Source organism: Somniosus microcephalus, chromosome 7 (assembly GCF_052327205.1).
Source record: "Somniosus microcephalus isolate GS21.2 chromosome 7, FLI_Smic_1.0, whole genome shotgun sequence".
NCBI classification, from domain to species: domain Eukaryota; kingdom Metazoa; phylum Chordata; class Chondrichthyes; order Squaliformes; family Somniosidae; genus Somniosus; species Somniosus microcephalus.
The window spans coordinates 273,738,666-273,759,275 of record NC_140993.1 but is presented as its reverse complement, the minus strand read 5'-3'; the positions used below and the strand labels follow the sequence as shown (position 1 = coordinate 273,759,275).

General features: G+C 45.8%; 1 protein-coding gene across 1 annotated transcript in view; it reads right to left on the bottom strand.

The window, feature by feature from the left end:
- Positions 1 to 659: 659 nt before the first annotated feature.
- Positions 660 to 20,610, bottom strand: part of LOC147115344 (TPR and ankyrin repeat-containing protein 1-like) — a 136,084-nt gene continuing 116,133 nt past the window's right edge. The window contains exons 12-16 of the mRNA XM_085993999.1: positions 19,807 to 19,939; positions 18,999 to 19,144; positions 10,873 to 13,916; positions 6,955 to 7,050; positions 660 to 2,702 (exon numbers count right to left, since the gene is read on the bottom strand). Coding sequence (XP_085850125.1) covers positions 2,581 to 2,702; positions 6,955 to 7,050; positions 10,873 to 13,916; positions 18,999 to 19,144; positions 19,807 to 19,939 — 3,541 coding nt within the window. The 3' untranslated portion in view covers positions 660 to 2,580. The remainder of the gene's footprint in view (positions 2,703 to 6,954; positions 7,051 to 10,872; positions 13,917 to 18,998; positions 19,145 to 19,806; positions 19,940 to 20,610) is intronic.

Sequence of the window (20,610 nt, the reverse complement as noted above, 5' to 3'; positions counted from 1 at the left end):
TGAAGAAATTCCTCCTCATCTCAGTCTTAAATGGCCGACCCCTTATCCTGAGACTATGCCCCCTAGTTCTAGACTCTCCAGCCAGGGGGAAACAACCTCTCAGCATCTACCCTGTCAATCCCCCTCAGAATCTTGTATGTTTCAATGAGATCACCTCTCATTCTTCTAAACTCCAGAGAGTATCGGCCCATTCTACACAATCTCTCCTCATAGGACAGCCCTCTCATCCCAGGAATCAATCTAGTGAACCTTCGTTGCACCGCCTCCAAGGCAAGTATATCCTTCCTTAGATAAGGGGACCAAAACTGTGCCCAGTACTCCAGGTGTGGTCTCACCAAGGCCCTGTACGCTTGCCTCTGAGTCAGGCGGTCACGGCCTCCTGACACACTTCGGGACTTGGGCACATAATCTGGAAGCGAGAAGACGCTGATCATACAATTTAATTTTGGTGGCACTCACGGGCCTATAAATGAACACAAACAGAAAATGAATCAGCTCACATTAATATCTTTGGAAAAATATAATGAGAATGAATAAAAACAAGATTGTCGGTCTGTTGGCTTTAAGTCCATCGTTGGACAGTGTCCCTCCTGTTGGTTTTTCTTGGTGGTTGTTTTTTTTTACACAGATTAAGCAATCAATGTCACAAAATAAAAACACTCTGTGGAAAATGATTTACTTCAGTAAAACATCTTACAGGCCAAAAACACTGGAATCTTTAGAACAATTATTACAAACTTGACACCAGAAAAGGCATCTCAGTAAAAAATAAAGATTTAGAAAGAAAATTCTCCTTCAGTACTCTTCAAAAGGACAGTGTGTAGAAAAACTAAAGCTTCAGTCAGTTGGTAAAACATTATACCCACGATTCCCTAGAGAAAATCAAATCGATTGGCAAAATATAAAATACACTTATTTTAAACCTAGATGCACAACTTGGTGAGCAATTTATTTGCTCATTTTCTTGTCTTTAAAATCCAGAACTTTTCAAGAAGTGAATTGTTTTAATCTTGAAAGGCAGCTTCTTGCAGAGCAAGCACTGCTATCCTGACATTGATTCAGACTGCTGGTTTTAGATTTCATGGACGTGGAAAGAGCGATTCAGTTTGGTAATCGCTCATTTCACCTGAAGACGTAAACTGACCAGATGCGTGCAAAAAAAGATTAATTTACATCTGCTGGCTTGACAGGTTCTCATTTCAACAATAAAGGATAAAAATGGCTAAAAAAACAAACAAAAACAAACCCCTAAAATCTTAAACCAGAGATTTCACAACTTGCGAACGCTGATAAAAAGTTGCAAACTTTCAGTAAGAGTCATTTGGAAGTTTTTTTTTTGGCCGTTTCAAGCGATTTTTACAAATTGGCCTGCTCTTAATTCGAAATGGCATCGTTCATTCAAGTGATGTTAATTCAAGTTTCAATCTTGCAAAAATCACCTCACGTTGCGGTCTGAATTGCTGAATTCAAACTACTGGGTAAGAGAGAGTTTTTTTTCCCTCAACGAAAATGTTACTTTGCATTAACAGGAGTAGACCGCACATGCCTTTTCTACATTTCGGTTGTTAAGAGAATGAGCTTAAGTTTATTTTAAAGTAAGTAATTTGGTCCAAAAGTATCTATCTATAAACATCTATTCCAAATGTAAGCAAAAACATTTAAACCTTAAAACAAACGGCTTAACTTCATAAAAGAATCCAAAAACTAAATTCATACAGGTAAATATTACAATCATACTTCAATGATAAACCTACAATACATTCGGCAATGACTTTGTTTTGCATACATACCGACAAATCAATGTAAAATGTCAAATACAACAAACAGCCTCGCGTAAACTGAGGTGCAATAATAATGAGAAATGTTTAAAAAAGGTCTAAAACAATCCAGGAAACATCATCTCTGCACTACCATGAGGAGGCACTGGCATTTAGTGGTCGTACACTGAATGAGCATTTGAGGAGAGATTGGTACCCTGCTTAAAAAAAATTATCAAAAGTTAAAAATGACCAATGTTGACATCCTTTCGGTTATGTCTCGGAGATGATTTTGTTTAATGGCGAGCATGTTATCACCTCATCGGCAGGACTGGTTCAGAGGGGCAACAGCACAAGTCTTGCGGCTCATCGGTCCCACTAACTCCCACCAGCAGATATCCCTCCGACCTAAACACTGATACTCAACAACACCTTTTTCAAGGATGAGAAAGAACATATTGATATGAATAGGTCTATTGGTGTTTTGATTTTTTTTAAAAAAAAGGGGTATCAATAGTACATCTCTTTAAACATACCATCTTGGCAAAGGGACACTGTACCACCAGGTCAGTATGTTGAGAAAGCCTGGCCTTTATGAAGGGCTCACCAGATGCAGATGATGAAGTCGGTAGAAAATAGAAAAAGAAATCTAACAATTATCTCTGTATATAATTATCGGCAAATGCAGAATAATGTGTCTACACTCAAGCTGCAGGATCAAAGAGATACATGTGATTTATGACAGCTGGTATACAGTGATATTCGGATCTACTCCTACAACCCCCCCCCCCCCGCCCCCCCACTGTACAAGATTGGTCCCGAGCTACTTCTTTCGCTTTTTTTTGGAGCACTTCCTTTTTTTCCTGGAGCGTAATTCATCGAAGTTTTCTTGACAGTCTTCCAAGCCTTCTTCAAAATCAGCTGTGTTCTGGTTAACTTCAACTCCTGGCAAAATATTATTGTACATACATGAGAAATTTAACAACCAATATATCACTTGTGATGCACATTGTTAAACATGCCTACTGGGCAAAAAGACACAGCGACAGGAAACACTGGGCAAAGAGACATTGACTGGGAACACTGGGCCAAGGGACACAGTGACTGGAAACACTGGGCCAGGGGACACAGTGACTGGAAACACTGGGCAAAGGGACACACTGACTGGAAACACTGGGCAAAGGGACACAGTGACTGGAAACACTGGGCAAAGGGACACAGTGACTGGAAACACTGGGCAAAGAGACACAGTGACTGGAAACACTGGGCCAAGGGACACAGTGACTGGAAACACTGGGCAAAGGGACACAGTGACTGGAAACACTGGGAAAAGGGACACAGTGACTGGAAACACTGGGCAAAGGGACACAGTGACTGGAAACACTGGGCAAAGAGACACAGTGACTGGAAACACTGGGCAAAGGGACACAGTGACTGGAAACACTGGGCAAAGGGACACACTGACTGGAAACACTGGGCAAAGGGACACAGTGACTGGAAACACTGGGCAAAGGGACACAGTGACTGGAAACACTGGGCAAAGAGACACAGTGACTGGAAACACTGGGCCAAGGGACACAGTGACTGGAAACACTGGGCAAAGGGACACAGTGACTGGAAACACTGGGCAAAGGGACACAGTGACTGGAAACACTGGGCAAAGGGACACAGTGACTGGAAACACTGGGCAAAGGGACACAGTGACTGGAAACACTGGGCAAAGGGACACAGTGACTGGAAACACTGGGCAAAGAGACACAGTGACTGGAAACACTGGGCCAAGGGACACAGTGACTGGAAACACTGGGCAAAGGGACACACTGACTGGAAACACTGGGCAAAGGGACACACTGACTGGAAACACTGGGCAAAGGGACACAGTGACTGGAAACACTGGGCAAAGGGACACAGTGACTGGAAACACTGGGCCAAGGGACACAGTGACTGGAAACACTGGGCCAAGGGACACAGTGACTGGAAACACTGGGCCAAGAGACACTGACTGGGAACACTGGGCCAAGAGACACAGTGACTGGAAACACTGGGAAAAGAGACACAGTGACTGGAAACACTGGGCAAAGGGACACAGTGACTGGAAACACTGGGCAAAGGGACACTGACTGGGAACACTGGGCCAAGAGACACAGTGACTGGAAACACTGGGAAAAGAGACACAGTGACTGGAAACACTGGGCCAAGAGACACAGTGACTGGAAACACTGGGCAAAGGGACACAGTGACTGGAAACACTGGGCAAAGGGACACAGTGACTGGAAACACTGGGCCAAGGGACACAGTGACTAGAAACACTGGGCAAAGGGACACAGTGACTGGAAACACTGGGCAAAGGGACACAGTGACTGGAAACACTGGGCCAAGGGACACAGTGACTAGAAACACTGGGCCAAGAGACACAGTGACTGGAAACACTGGGCAAAGGGACACAGTGACTGGAAACACTGGGCAAAGGGACACACTGACTGGAAACACTGGGCAAAGGGACACAGTGACTGGAAACACTGGGCAAAGGGACACAGTGACTGGAAACACTGGGAAAAGAGACACAGTGACTGGAAACACTGGGCCAAGAGACACAGTGACTGGAAACACTGGGAAAAGGGACACAGTGACTGGAAACACTGGGAAAAGGGACACAGTGACTGGAAACACTGGGAAAAGGGACACAGTGACTGGAAACACTGGGAAAAGAGACACAGTGACTGGAAACACTGGGAAAAGAGACACAGTGACTGGAAACACTGGGAAAAGAGACACAGTGACTGGAAACACTGGGAAAAGGGACACAGTGACTGGAAACACTGGGAAAAGAGACACAGTGACTGGAAACACTGGGCCAAGAGACACAGTGACTGGAAACACTGGGAAAAGAGACACAGTGACTGGAAACACTGGGCAAAGGGACACAGTGACTGGAAACACTGGGCAAAGAGACACAGTGACTGGAAACACTGGGAAAAGAGACACAGTGACTGGAAACACTGGGCAAAGGGACACAGTGACTGGAAACACTGGGCAAAGAGACAGTGACTGGAAACACTGGGAAAAGGGACACACTGACTGGAAACACTGGGCAAAGAGACAGAGTGACTGGAAACACTGGGCAAAGGGACACACTGACTGGAAACACTGGGCAAAGAGACACACTGACTGGGAACACTGGGCCAAGAGACACAGTGACTGGAAACACTGGGAAAAGAGACAGAGTGACTGGAAACACTGGGAAAAGAGACACAGTGACTGGAAACACTGGGCCAAGAGACACACTGACTGGAAACACTGGGCCAAGAGACACAGTGACTGGAAACACTGGGCCAAGAGACAGAGTGACTAGAAACACTGGGCAAAGAGACAGAGTGACTGGAAACACTGGGCAAAAGGACACAGTGACTTGAAACACTGGGCCAAGGGACAGTGACAGGAGACACTGGGAAAAGGGACACAGTGACTGGAAACACTGGGCCAAGAGAGACAGAGTGACTGGAAACACTGGGCCAAGAGAGACAGAGTGACTGGAAACACTGGGCCAAGAGAGACAGAGTGACTGGAAACACTGGGAAACGGCACTGCAATGGCAATTCTTCTGAAGGCAATTGACCTTCCAGGTAGTTTCAAAGCCTAATTGAAATTATAAAGAAGGTATCAGTCTGCGACAATTTGTCTGTATTCAGAGATGGAAGATCATGATACAACTTCCAATTAAATCATGAATTCCATGAACAACATGCAGGGTAATATCCAGGTGACACAGCGCTGTTGGTTGAAACACTGTCACCAAGTGAAGGAGTAGCAATAGTGCAATATATTCAGTATAGGATTCCACTGACTGTAGTCGGTCTGGATTGGGATCTAGTTGAATGAAATAATTGTGGCCACTACACATGTCCCTTTGCCCAGTGTTTCCTGTTGCGGTGACGGAGGCTACTTATGGAAAGTAAGAATCTGCCTTTATAAGGCACTTTATCACATCTCTTCAGACATCCCAAAGTCCATCACAGCCAATGAATTACATTTGAAATGAAATTACTATTGTTATTTGGGCCAAGGTGACAGCTAGTTTGTGCACAGCACATTCCCACAAACAGCAACGATTATTATTTCATCAAAAACTGGACTTTACCCAATACTGGTTTCCAGAAGCACTAGCTAGCGATTTCTAATAATGGTAAGGAAAGAGTTAATCAGACTGAGTTGAAGCCTGCTAATGGAACACTGTTAGTGACTTTGCTTGGTGCTGGTGTAATGTTTGCTTTTAGCCTTTGTTTGTTAAGCAGAGACGTATGATTCAATTTTAAAGTACTGACCACTGGAACCGAGACTGATCCTACGGCACTGGTGGGTTTCAATATGAAGTTATCCCCTACTCAATAAGGAAACTTAAAGGTGTGCCATTGAATACTGGTTCCTAAGTTTCAGGGAGATTGTATAACAGATAATGAATGGGTGCAAGGACAACATCTGGGTAAATATTTGACCTTTCTAATTGGGGTTTCTGTAGAAGGAGGGAATTAGATGGTACCAAACACACAGAATCAAAGACACACTTATAATTCAAGGTTTCACTTGATGGCATAGCAATTATGTACAAAAAGAGCAAAACCATCGATAAGATAAGTCAGGGAGTTAAACTGATCTCGTTAGCCCATTTGAAAAAGAGAGCGTTAGTAAAGAAACCAGCTCATCAACTGAAGTTACTGATATGGCCAATTAGATTCTTGTGTGAAGTTGTGTGTTTACTTTTGGTCTAGTCATGCAATGCAGGAATGTGCAGATTGTCATGTAGACAGGGTGAGAGAAACATATAAAAAATAGCAGAGTGGAAATGAGCATTTGGATTTAAAATCAGCTAAAATACTGAGGTCGGAACTGTAACACGGTTAAGACCACAACGGTTAGGTGTGGTTGTGAGTACTATCTTTTAAGTGTGTGTTTAAATACCATTGCATGTATGATTATGCATAATGAATCTATGAATGCTTAACCTCACCGTTTTAAAGAACCTTACTGATTTTGAGGAATTTATAGAACATCGTAATCATAATATAAAAACCATCTGCCAAGATGATCATTTTAAATGAAACATCTTTTACAATGGCCGCTGTATAGCAATGGAACTTGACACACTAATGTGCTGAGTTACTTATTGTGTGATTCACTGTTGCTTGTTATTTAAACTTACCTTCATCGCTCAGGTAGAGGGATCGCTTCTGCCACTTGTCTGCATCATCTACAATTTCCTTAAGAGTGTCAATTTTCTTGGACAGTATTTCCTCGCCTAAGGGATGTATAAAGACAAACAGATTGGTTATATAGATATCCCATACATCTAATGCTCAATATATAGTCTTCTGGCTGAATTAAAAGGCCCAACTAAAGGAGATTTTTTAAATGTTATTTTCCCCCATTGCTGTGCACCTATCCCAGCTAAGAGGAAGGGGTCGAAAGCTGCTTCCACATCTGCCCAGTAGTACACTAAAGCTGATTACTCAGTTGGTAACAGTGAGGCTCCCTTTTTTGCTCTCCTTCCCTGTAGGGAGGTACCTAATCTTCATTTCTCCAATTATGGAACTGAAATGGAGGACTGAAAACACTACTCTGTGGGGCAGTACGTGGCAGCTCTCAACTAACCATGTGTCACTGTTATGGGGAAGTGTAGGGTCCTTCCTGCGCTGACTGACTCCAAGCTGGATTCACAATTCGGCTGACCTTCAAACTAATCCACAGCAACTCCAAGCTGAACTTGGTTATATAAGGCTTTAGTGAGACTTCATTTGGAGAACTGTGCACCCGAGTGCCACTCCTGAGCCCTTTCAATAACAACCACCAAAAGGAACACAAAAAGTACCCAGGCCCACTGATCGTCCCTCCCTCAGGAGAAGCGTTTGGACCCCTTCTGGGTGCCTCCTGCCAAGAGGATTGAAAATGTTGGAACACAATAAGGGAAATTGTAGCCAGTGTGTGATCTAGACATTGGAATATCAATGATCTAAGTCACCACTTGAAGGCAACGGTTATAAACAGTGCATGTTAGTGATTTCTTATGCTATGACATCCTGCAACAAATACAATGATTGGTATCATTAAGAGTGTCAAAATTGTCGTAAAAACCCAACTGATTCACTACGGGGTAGGACATTTAGGACTGAGATGAGGAGAAATTTCTTCACTCAGAGGGTGGTGAACCTGTGGAATTCTCTACCACAGAAGGCTGTGGAGGCCAAGTCACTGAATATATTGAACAAGGAGATAGATAGATTTCTAGACACAAAAGGCATCAAGGGGTATGGGGAGAGAGCGGGAATATGGTATTGAGATTGAGGATCAGCCATGATCATATTGAATGGCGGAGCAGGCTCGAAGGGCCGACTCCTGCTCCTATTTTTCTAAGTTTCTAATGTCCTCTCGAGAAGAAAACCTGCCGTCCTTACCCGGTCTGGCCTATACCCGACTCCAGTCCCCACACCAACAAGGTTGACGCTCAACTGCCCCTCTGAGGTGGCCTAGCAAGACTCTCAGTTGTACAGGGCCAACTACGGATGGGCAATAAATGCCGGCCTTGCCAGAGAATGAATCAAGACTTTGAGAGCTAGCACAGGAGCAATGGGCTGAATTATTGCTTCAGCCCTGTAAAATACCGAGACACAAACAAACGGTTCAGCACTGAAGGTACCTTCAGTTATTTGGGCTTGATGGCAGCATTTATCCCGATTCAATTCATTTATTAGCCAGGAAGCGTGTTGAATCTCTTTCCACTCTGACCTGGAAGTTCTCTTATTTTCCGAAAACCAACACTTATTATTTAAAGTTAATCATTTTTGAGGAAATTCATTCATTCATTGGAATATATTTTAAATGCCAGCCCATGGAAACTAATCAGGGTGTTCCTGAGCAACCCGACGTGGTTTAGAAGAGCCCGGTCAATCCGCCATGCTACAAATGGAGACTGAAGTGTATCCTTTCACCCAAAGCCAGAGTCTCTCGCTTTGGCCTTCCCAGATTCATTAGCAGAACTTCTCGGACTAATATTTTAAGACACTGACTGAACATATAGTTTTATTTTGCGTTAATTTGCACCATACTTGTCGGAACCTCCTGCCTTTACGGGCAATTATCTGCGTGATTGTCTCTGCAACTACCTCGGCTATCAAAACATGGTTTTGCCCCACCATTGGTGGCAGAACATTCAGCCACTCTGTACTCTGATTTCTAAACCCACTGTTACATTATAGTTTTTCCTGTCAGTCTTTGGTTCCATTTTACCCTGGCTAGATCCTTTCACATCCCATTGAAGTTAGCCCTATTCCAGTTTAGAAGTTCCACTCTAGATTGTTCCTTGCTCCTCTCCATTGCTGATCTAAATTTTATGATACGATGATCACTTGTACCCAAGTGGTCTCCCACAGACACTTGGTCGACCTGGCCCACTTCATTCCCCAGCACCAGATCCAGCAATGCCTCCTTCCTAGTTGGGCCAAGAACATACTGGTCAAGGAAATTCTCCTGAACACATTTCAGAAATTCTATCCCCCTCCTTTCCCTTTACCCTAGCATTATCCCAATCGATATTTGGGTAATTAAAGTCCCCCAATATCACCACTCTATAGCTCTTGCATATCTCTGCGATTTCCCTGCAGATTTGCTCCTCTACCTCCCTCTCACTATTTGGAGGCCTGTAGAATACCCCCAATAGCGTGATCATAGCCTTTTTGCTCAACTCTAACCAAATGGATTCTGTTCTTGTCCCCTCAAGAACATCTTCCCTTTCCAACACTACAACGTCTTCCTTAATCAGCACTGCCACCCCACCTCCCTTTTTTCCTTCCCTAATTTTTCTGAACACCTTGTACCCTTGAATATTAAGTGCCCAGTCCTCACCAGTTTTAAGCCACGTTTCCGTTATTGCCACAACATCATATTGCCACACGGCTAATTGTGCTTGTAGCTCACCAACCTTATTCACCACACTTTGTGCGTTTACGTACATGCATTCTAAACCCATTTTTGATTTTTTCTTCATCTTTCTTAGTCTGCTCCTACCTAATATGGTACTACTACCGCCTCTAGTGCTATCTTCTCTAGTACTATCCAACACAATCACTCTTTTATGCACCTTATTCTTCTTTTCTACTCCTATATGCTGGTGCCCATCCCCTTGCCAAGTTAATTTAAACCCTCCCCTACAGCACTAACAAACCTCCCCGTGAGAATATTGGTCCCAGCTCTGTTGAGGTGTAGCCCGTCCGGCTTGTACAGGTCCCACCTCCCCCAGAAATGGTCCTAATGCCTCAGGAATCTAAAGCCCTCCCTCCTGCACCATCTCTCCAGCCACGCATTCATCTGTTCTATCCTCCTATTCCTGTACTCACTAGCACGTGGCACTGGGAGTAATCCAGAGATTGCTACCTTTGAGTTTGCTTTTTAATCTCTTTCCTAGCTCCCTATAGTCTGCCTGCAGGACCTCATCCCTCTTTGTGCCTATGTCGTTGGTACCGATATGGACAACGACCTCTGGCTGTTCACCCTCCCCCCTCGGAGTGTCCTGCAGCCGCTCAGCGACATCCTTGACCCTGGCACCAGGGAGGCAACATGCCATCCTGGAGTCATGTCTGCGGCCACAGAAACGCCTGTCTGTTACTCTAACCAATGAATTCCCTATTACTATTGCTTTTCCACTCTTCTTCTTCCCCCCCCCACTGTGCAGCTGAGCCACCCGTGGTGCCGTGGCCTTGGCTCTGGCTCCTCTCCCCAGAGGAGCCATCACCCCCACCAGTTTCCAGAACTGTGAACCGGTTAGCGAGCGAGATGCGCTCTGGGGAATTCCTGCCCTACCTGCCTGGTCCTCCTTCTCTGTCTGGTGGTCACCCATTCCCTCTCTGCCTGCACATTCTGAGGCTGCGGGGTGACCACTGCATTCTTAAGAGAAAAAAAAATCCACAGAGGTAGGAAAAGCTTATTTTTCCTTGAAAGCTTATCCTAGAAATTTACAGCACGGAAGGAGGCCATCTCGGCCCATCGTGTCCGCGCTGGCCGTGGACATTTTGTCCAGTTCAAGGGAAACAATGAGGAAAAAGACAGCCAATTCTAAAGCCAACACTACCTTTTACCCAGGTCTTGAGGTTGTAGATACGGTCGATTGAATCTGCAATTGCATCAATACTGCTCCTCAGTTTTTCATACATCACTTTCGCGAATTCTTTGGATGTCAAGCGATCGGTCGCCAATTCCTCAAGACAGTGCAGCACACTTTTGCCTTTACCCATGAAAGGTTCCACAGATCCTCTGAAGTAAGCCAAGTAAGACTTGTAAGTAGCTTCCTTCTTTTTGTGCTCTTCAAGGCGGACGTGGGTGGCAAAACATTCTCGCAAGCACAAAGTTTCACTTTCTTCTTCATCTTCATTCTCTTCCCAGTTTTCCGAGATCTGGTTAGTAGCTTCTTCACACTCCTGCTCTCGACGAAGGTCGGCATAGCCGTTCGGACCTCTAGCAAATTTTGCTCCACAAATATCGCACTGCGTCTCGTCTACTTGGGCCTCTCGGAAGTTGCTGGGAACCTCTTCCCGTTGTTGGGCAGCGTCTGAAACCGCTCGAGTCAAGAGCGTCAGCAAGTATTTGCAGACACTAATTACATGGAGTAAAGACTGCCATTTCCTTCTCACGTTGGCTTTCTGCAATTTGGAAGCCATGTCCTGGAGACGATCATCTTTTTCTTCAAGATACTGAGCAACGTCAGGAGCACTGTGATCTTCCTCTGGGAGGAGGACAATCTCATCGATTTTTGTTCGATACTCATCAGAAAATCTTTCGGCATGAATGGTCCGAAAATAAATACCCCGCACTGAACCAGGGCCAGAGTGGTGATCCCACTTCCAGACACAGTCGTGCAAAAACTCATCATCTCTCTTTCTCAGCAACTCCTGAAGGGTGCTCACCACATCTTTAACACTTTGTGCTCTGTTAACTTTTCCCACAAGATCTACGAGTCTTGCTGGAACCTTTGACCCGTGATCTTGGGTAATCTTTAACAGCTTTTTCTCCACCTCCCTGAAGCTATATCTGATCATCTTTTCTGTCCAAGGTTCCAGAACATGTCTTGCATTTATCAACATCACCAGGCACAGAACCACTGTCCTCTCTGCCTCTCCCGATGAAGTATAATCAGGATCACTGAAGGCATCCAGAAGAACATTGAAGTCTTGGTTCTGGTCACCACACAGGACGCTGACCAGGTAGGACAAATGTTGCTTCATTTTATGAATCATCCAGGGCAGATCTTTTGGTTTGTAATCATTTATGATGCTAAAGGTATCTTTGGCCTTTTTGATTTGTCCTTTGAACATGAAGTTCCAGTAATGAAGAAGGGCTATAAAGCTCCTTGGGAGGCAGACAACTAGGTTCTTTGCAAGATGCATAAGGATAGAACAACATAAAACAAACTGAAATTCAAGCACTGTGACCGTGTTAGCGATACTTGGGATGAGGGGATCATCACATCTCTTAACTAGTACATTCATGAAGCGGAAGAAGTTGTGAATGCACTGCTCTGGGTCTGAGTGTTCATAGAAATCCTTCATAGACATAACTAGCAGCCTGAAAATACATAAATGGAGCGTGTCAGTCGTTAACATCCCAAGCTTGCCTTTTAGGGCTCTTTGTTTCCTCCTTTTGTCTTGAATGTCTGTGCCTTTGTCACATCTCCTTCGTTCCGAGTTATATGCTTGCTCTTCTTGAGAGAGCAGGTCTTCAATCTTCTTGAAGTAGTCACAAGTTAGAAGGTAAACCTGTTGGGCCTGCAGCCACAGATCTGTTGATTCTCTTCGTTTTTGAACTGTAGAACATTCAAAACAAGAAGATATGTACTCCCTCAGTACAGACCTGAAACTGTGATATTTAATCTTCCTCACTAATCCCATAACTTCCCTGCAAGCACTAGGGTTCGTGGATATAACACTCTGATGAAAATGTTTTGGGTAAAAGGCATTCAGCAGAGAGCTGCATAAAGCATATGGGTATCCAGTGAGAATATCTCCAATTTTCTCAACTTCTGGAAAGGTCTCTTTAGGATAGAAATTTTTGGCTTCCAGCAACAGTCCATTCAGAACGGTCAGATACAGCTTGGCTTCAAGTGAATATTTTGCTTCATGCCTTTTCAAAGACCTATGATGATCTTGACAGGAGGGAGTCTTGCAGAGCAAGCCGCAGATATACTTTGGACAAACATCTGGAACATTCAGTCCCGCTGCCTTAATTTTTTCAGCAAAGTCACAAAGGCGAAGCAGTAAGTGCTTCTGTAGCAAGATCCTAACTTCTTTTACTTCACATCTGTAAAAGCTGCCTTGCTTCTCATTTAGATCTGGGTCAAAATCCAGCTGCAAAAACCTCGCTCCTTCATAGAGTGGAATTCTGCCGTACTTGACATCCACTGGTAAAATTCCAAAAAATGCGTAGCAAGCTTTGACCATCTCTTTCTCGGCATTGTTCTGGGGATTTTCAAGCGCTTTCGCCAACTGCACCAACATCTCCAGACAAGTCAGTGATGGTTCGAAATCTGATGAAGCCTCGGGGTCTTGCTGTAGTAAAACAAAGAGGCTCTCCACAGCCCCAGCGCTGTTATATTCATGAACAAACATGTCAAAAGCTTCTATGACCAGACTGGTCTCTCTATTTAGAAGGCCTTTCAGTAGCATGGCTTCTGCTAGATCAGAGGACGGTTGTTTTCTGATTTTGAAGAGTTTGGTCGCTTCATCTAGCATTTCTTGGATACTTTTTCTGTCTAAGGCACTTATCTCTTCTTTTCTTTCTTTGAGTAGTCCCACTCGAGCTGCAGCAACAAGACACTCGGCTTGAAATTCCTTCTTATTTGAAAGCCTTGCTGCCTCTTGGAGTTTCCCATGCTCCCGCATCAACATGGCAGCTTCCTCCTCCCTACTCTGGCTTTTCAGGAGCTCAGCGGCTTGAGGCAGGCACTTGTTTGACTTCAGGAAAACAAGCTGGTCTTCAGGGTCAAGGTAAGACAGGGGGTCCATCATTTCAGCCAGTTTGTTCTCCCTCAGATACTTGGCAGCAGCCTCTAAACGGAACTGATCTACAGAGTATGGAAGCTTTGTGAAAGGCTGATTCTTTTTACAAAGTATCTTTTCAAATCTGGAATTACAAAAAACAGAAAGACTTGTACGTTAACACGTAGGTCCATCGCGGGGATTTATCTGTGCGCAAAGCAGAAGTACAAATGCACATTTTTTTAAAAACTGATCAATCGCAAAACATGTAGCATCTATTGTCACTAGAAAAGAGGATGCTGCAGAAGAGGAGGTTACAGTAAAGGAGGAGGTGGTAGAGAAATTGGATACTATAAAAATAGATAGAGGAGGTACTACAACGGTTGGCAGCGCTCAAGGTCGAAAAGTCACCGAGTCCAGATGGGATGATGCATCCTCGGGTGCGGAGGAAAGTAACGGTGGAAATAGCAGAAGCTCTGGCCACAATCTTCCAATCCTCCTTGGATGTGGCATTGATGCCAGAAGACTGGTGGGGTTGCAAATATCACACCCTTGTTCAAAAAAAAAAAGGGGGCGAGGGATAAACCAGGTAACCACCGACCAGTCAGCAGAACATCAGCAGTGGGGAAACTTCTAAAGACAATAATCCGGGGCAAAATTAATCATCATTTGGAAGAACATAAACGTCGTCCAACACATTTTAAAAAAGGCAAATCGTGTCTGGCTACAACAACACTAATACAATAGCCAAATACTGCGGATGCTGGAAATCCGAAATAACAATAGTAAACGCTGGAAATACTCAACAGGCCATCCGCGGAGAGAGAAACAGAGTTAACGTTTCAGGTTGAAGACCCTTCGTCAGAACCGGAAAAAAGCAGGAAAAGGAACAGATTTTAAAGCAAGTTTAGGGGCTGGGAAAAGGGGGGGGGGGGATGAAAGAACCTCCTCTCGCCTTGAATATCTCTTGATGTCTCTCAATGTCTCTTTATCTCTCCTGCTTTCTATCCTATCACTGACCTTCCCTTTTGTTCGTTCATCCCCTCCCCCTTTTCCCAGCCCCTAAACTTGCTTTTAAATCTGTTCCTTTTCCTGCTTTTTTCCAGTTCTGACGAAAGGTCATCGACCTGAAACGTTAACTCTGTTTCTCTCTCCACGGATGCTGCCTGACCTGCTGAGTTTTTCCAGCATTTTCTGTTGTTATTTTGTGTCTGACTAACCTGAATTCTAACCTAACATTGAATTCTTCAATAAAATAACAGAGTGTTGATGAGGGTGGTGCGGTTGATGTTGTGTATATGGACTTTCAGAAGGCGTTTGAAAAAGTGCCACATAATAGACTTGTTAGCAAAATTGAAGCCCATGGGATTAGAGGGTCAGTGACTGCGTGGATACAAAATTGGCTAAAGGACAGAAAGCAGAGAGTATTGGTGAACGGTTACTTTACAGACCGGAGGGCCCCCCCCAGGGGTCAGCATTAGGACCACTGCTCTTTTTGATATAAATTAATGACCTGGACTTAATGAGGAGGATAGTAGCAGACTTCAGGAGGAGATAAACTGGTGAAATGGGCGGGCACACGGCAAATGAAATTTAATGCAGAGAAGTGTGAAGATTATGTGCTTAAGTCTCTGGTGTGGGATTTGAACCCACAAACTTCTCATTCAGAGGCAAGAGTGCTCCTACTGTGCCAAAGCTCAGCTCGAATCATCTTTGGAATTCTCTACCCCAGAGGGCTGTTGATGCTCAGCCATTGAGAATATTCAAGGCTGGGATCGAGAGATTTTTGGGCACAGAGGGGAATCATGGGATCTGGGGGATGGGGTGGGAAAGTGAAGTTGATCTAAAAGTTCAGCCATGATCTTACAGAATGGCGGAGCAGGCTCGAGGGGCATTTTGGAAGGAAAAGAGAGGAAATATGAACTAAATGGTAAAATGTTAAAGGGGATGCAGGAACAGAGACCTGGGGGCTCACATACAAAAATCTTTTGGTCGGTGGCAGGGCAGGCTGAGAAGGCTGTTAAAATAGCAGACAGGATCCTGGGTTTTGTAAATAGGGGCAGAGCGTGCAAGAGCCAGGAAGTGATGGTAAACCTTTATAAATCACTGGTTAGAACTCAGTTAGAGTATTGTGTCCAATTCTGGACACCACACTTTAGAAAGTATGTCAAGGCCTTGGAGAGGGTGCAGAGGAGATTTACTGGAATAGTACCAGGAGTGAGGGAATTCGGTTATGTGGAGAGACTGGAGAAGCTGGGATTGTTCTCCTTAGGGGAGGTTATGGGGAGATTTAATAGCAGTGTTCAAAATTATGAGGGATTTCGATAGAGTAGATTGGAGAGAAACTGTATCCAGTGGCAGGAGGGTCGGTAACCAGAGGACACAGATTGAAGAGAATTGGCAATAAGGCCAGGGGGGAAATTGGGTGAATTTTTTTTGAACTCAAAGTTGTTATGATCTGGAATGCATTTCCTGAAAGGAAGTAGATTCAATAGTAACTTTCAACATGGAATTCAATATGTACTTCCAAAAGTTTTCAGGGCTATGGAGAAAGAGGAGAGTGGGACTAATTGACAGCTGTTTTAGAGAGCCAGCTCGATGGGCCGAATGGCCTCCTCGAGTGCTGTATAAGAACATAAATAGGAGCAGGAGTCGGCCACACGGCCCCTCGAGCCTGCTCCGCCATTCAATAAGATCATGGCTGAACTTTTACATCAACTTCACTTTCCCGCCCCATCCCCCAGATCCCATGATTCACCTCCAAGAGATTTTTGGGCACGATCTCAGTCTTGAATATTCTCAATGACTGAGCATCAACAGCCCTCTGGGGTAGAGAATTCCAAAGATGGTGTTAAAATTCGAGCTGAGCTTTGGCACAGTAGGAGCACTCTTGCCTCGGAGTGAGAAGTTTGTGGGTCCAAGTCCCACTCCAGAGACCTAAGCACATAATCTAGGCTGACACGTCAGTGGAGTACTGCACTGCCGAAGATGCCGTCTTTCGGATGAGACCAGGAGAGTGCATGACTGATGGTGGACGTGCGCTGGATGCCTAATTGAGACGGTTCAGGTGTTGCGGTTCTGTGGGGCAGGCTTGATGCCCCATGAATGCTGTATGAGTAAGATCAGACCTAATGCTTAATAAAAGAGTTAAACTGTAATACTCCATTGTCCTGCAAGTTATTATTTTTGTACAAAGTGTGCAAGACAAGACATGTATGTACGTATGTTCTAAAGGCCCTCCTGCCTGCTGGTCTGTCCCGTCCCAGGGCTTCTTCCTGACAGGCGTGTCAAGGCGTGCTGGTGACTCGGTTTCCCTCCCAACAATTGGAGCAATGCCCGCCCCGCCCCCTTTTTACATACACAAGCGAGGCTCCCGCCTGCTTTGGACAGAAGATCGGGGCCCATAACCAGCGGGAATTTGACACAACTGGTTCCAGTTAGACTTCTCCACCTCTAATAACCCAGTAGTGCCTCAAAGACCATGTAAATGTGCCCTCATCTGTCCGCTTTCCTCTACTGAAGAACAAAGTACACAGATCCCCGAAGGCAGCAGGACAGGTAGATGAGGCGGTTAAGAAGGCATACAGGATACTTGCCTTCATTAACCGAGGCATAGAATATAAGAGCAGAGAGGTTATGTTGGAGCTGTATAAAACACTAGTTAGGCCACAGCTGGAATACTGTGTGTAGTTCTGGTCGCCACATTACAGGAAGGATGTGATTGCATTGGAGAGGGTGCAGAGGAGATTCACCAGGATGTTACCTGGGCTGGAGCGCTTCAGCTATGAGGAGAGACTGGACAGGCTGGGGTTGTTTTCCTTAGAGCAGAGAAGGCTGAGGGGGGACCTGATTGAGGTGTACAAAATTATGAGGGGCATAGATAGGGTAGATAGAAAGGAACTTTTCCCCTTAGTAGAGGGGTCAATAACCAGGGGGCATAGTTTCAAGCTAAGGGGCAGGAGGTTTAGAGGGGATTTGAGGAAAAACTTTTTCACCCAGAGGGTGGTTGGAATCTGGAACTCACTGCCTGAAAGGGTGGTAGAGGCAGGAACCCTCACAACATTCAAGAAGCATTTAGATGAGCACTTGAAACGCCATAGCATACAAGGCTACGGACCAAGTGCTGGAAAATGGGATTAGGATAGGGCTTGATGGCCGGCGCGGACACGATGGGCCGAAGGGCCTCTTTCTGTGCTGTATAACTCTATGGGGGAGAAATTTGGTGGAGCCACAAACGGGGTGCCGCAAACGGGGCGCCAAGCTCGCCGGAATTAGCGCAGCGATCGGAGCAGTTGCGACCGCTGGAAATTCAGCTTGAACGCCCCAAGAGGGAGACGGGGCAAGGCTCGAGGCGCTCCGCGTCCCTCTTAGGGCGCTGAAACTGAATATCGCAGCGCAACGTGTCGCAGCGCCACACGCTGCGGCATGGCGCGCTGCGGTACTGCAGGCCTTCCTCCCATTCTTAAGGGGGAGGGGCCTGCACCAGCGCGATCGGAGATTGTGAGTGCCGGCAAAAGAGCCCGGCACCGAGGAGAAGTGCCAGGCTCTTGGAAAGCAGCCGGCACTGCCTGGGGCGGGGGGGGGGGGGGGGGAAATCAGGAGGCCGGGGACGGAGGTGCTGGCAGGTGGCCGCCGAAAAAAACAGCCGCCCCGCACCTCCACCTTAATTTGCGCAGGTAGGCCCCGTGAACCGGGCGTGATTTGCTAACGGTGCTAGAGGCGGGCGCTACCGAATATCGAGATCGGGGCGGTAGCGCGGCGCTGCGCACACCGATGACGTCATCGGTGGCGGTGCAGCGCAACAGGCTAACGCCGCCATTAGCGCCCCAGCTAAATATCGCGGGAGGCGTGGCCAGTGGCGCTAAAGCCACCGAGTGCCCTCTTTAGGCGCTAACTGGCGGCGCAGCCCACCGAATTTCTAGGCCAGTGAGTCTAAAGGAACATCTAAAAGCAATGGTTACACAAAGTGGCAATGAAGAATTGATAGGAGAGAGCTAGTTCAGTTAAGTGCCAGTAATCATGTCCCACTGAATGACTGGGTTAATTTTGTGTCCTGTGGAGAACTAAAAGTAAAAGAAAGAAAGGCAAGAGTTTGAATAAAAGTTTATGTCGGATGGTAAGAAATAAGATTCCTACAGCAGTAGCAGTTTGTTTTAAAAACTTAAGCAAAATGCATAGTTTTGCTATCCTTGGGAACAAAGATCTGGTTGCGATGTCTAAACATTACCTTTCCACAGCCAGAGCAGCTTCATTGTAGAATTCACCACGGCAGAGCATTTTCAGCGCCGATTCAAATTTGTGCAGTTGCTCAAAGCACCTCGCAGATTGTTTGTAACACTGAGCTCTTCTGTACAGGCAAGCTGCGTCTCCCACCTGAGGGATAAAGTGGGAAAAGAAAGTGAGCCTGAACATTAAGTTGTGACATTTAATTGTCAATGATTTTTAAAATTATTTCTGGGAATGTGGGCATCGCTGGCAAGGCCGGCATTTATTGCCCATCCTTAGTTGCCCTTGAGAAGGCGGTGGTGAGCCGCCTTCTTGAACCGCTGCAGTCCGTGTGGTGAAGGTGCTCCCACAGTGCTGTTAGGGAGGGAGTTCCAGGATTTTGACCCAGCGACGATGAAGGAACGACCGATATACTTCCAAGTCAGGATGGTGTGTGACTTGGAGGTGGTGGTGTTCCCATGCGCCTGCTGCCCTTGTTCATCTAGGTGGTAGAGGTCGCGAGTTTGGGAGGTGCTGCCGAAGAAGCCTTGGCGAGTTGCTGCAGTGCTTCTTGTAGATGGTGCACACTGCAGCCACGGTACGCCGGTGGTGGAGGGAGTGAATGTTTAAAGGTGGTGGATGTTGCACATGACATGGCGATGCTAACGATCATCAGGCAGGCAAGGAAACAGAAACTCTGTCCCACATCCAATGCAAGTGTTCAATCCATTATATGATGAGGGAGGTGGTATTAAAAACAAAAGGGCAGTCTGAAAACGATTACTGTTATAAAAGCCAAGACAACTAATGCAGATGCAATGATCACATGCCTTTCCCAATTTCTCAAACAGTTCCGCACAGAGCTTGTACTCTTTTGCATTCCTCAAACACTTCAGTGAGAGTTTCGGCACTTTGCACTCCAGGTAAGTCTTAGCCAGTTGGAGATATTCCATCTGAATTTCCCTGGAGAGGAGAAAAAAAAACTTTATCCGTCTTTACTGTAAAAACTTTTTTTTTTGCAAAAGAAACCCTTCAGTAATTCACGAGGCCTGCAAAGGAGGCTGCATCCCAAGTCCTGTACCGTGTCTCAGAGCTCAGTATTACTGGGACCCCACATACCAAAACACCAAGGCATTGACCTGGCAAACGTGGAGGATTTATCAGCCACACAAGTGCTTATACAGGCAGACTACCTTTTATCCGAACTTCCGAAAACCGAAACCCTCTAAAAACCGAAGGTTTTTTCGTTCAGCGTAAGTCGTGCGCACGACATGACCAGAGTGACGCACGACTTGCGCTGAGCAGAGGGTCAGCGTAAGTCGTGCGCACGACCCCGACCCCCGCTCCCGCCGACCCCCCCGCGGACCGCCACCCCCGCCGACCCACCCCCGACAAATTTCCCAGTCTTATAAAATACCTTCCGAAATCCGAAATTTTCCGAAAACCGAAACACGGCTGGTCCCGAGGTTTTCGGATAAAGGATAGTCTACCTGTACCTCATTATATGCAGCACTGTGCGCAAAAATTGGTAGATGTGTTTCAGAGCTTGACCTGCTTGGCCTCTGAAAATGCTTCCAAGTTTCCTTCTTGCACCCGACGTCTGGTATCTGCGTCCGCTCTCCTGTCCCCCCAGT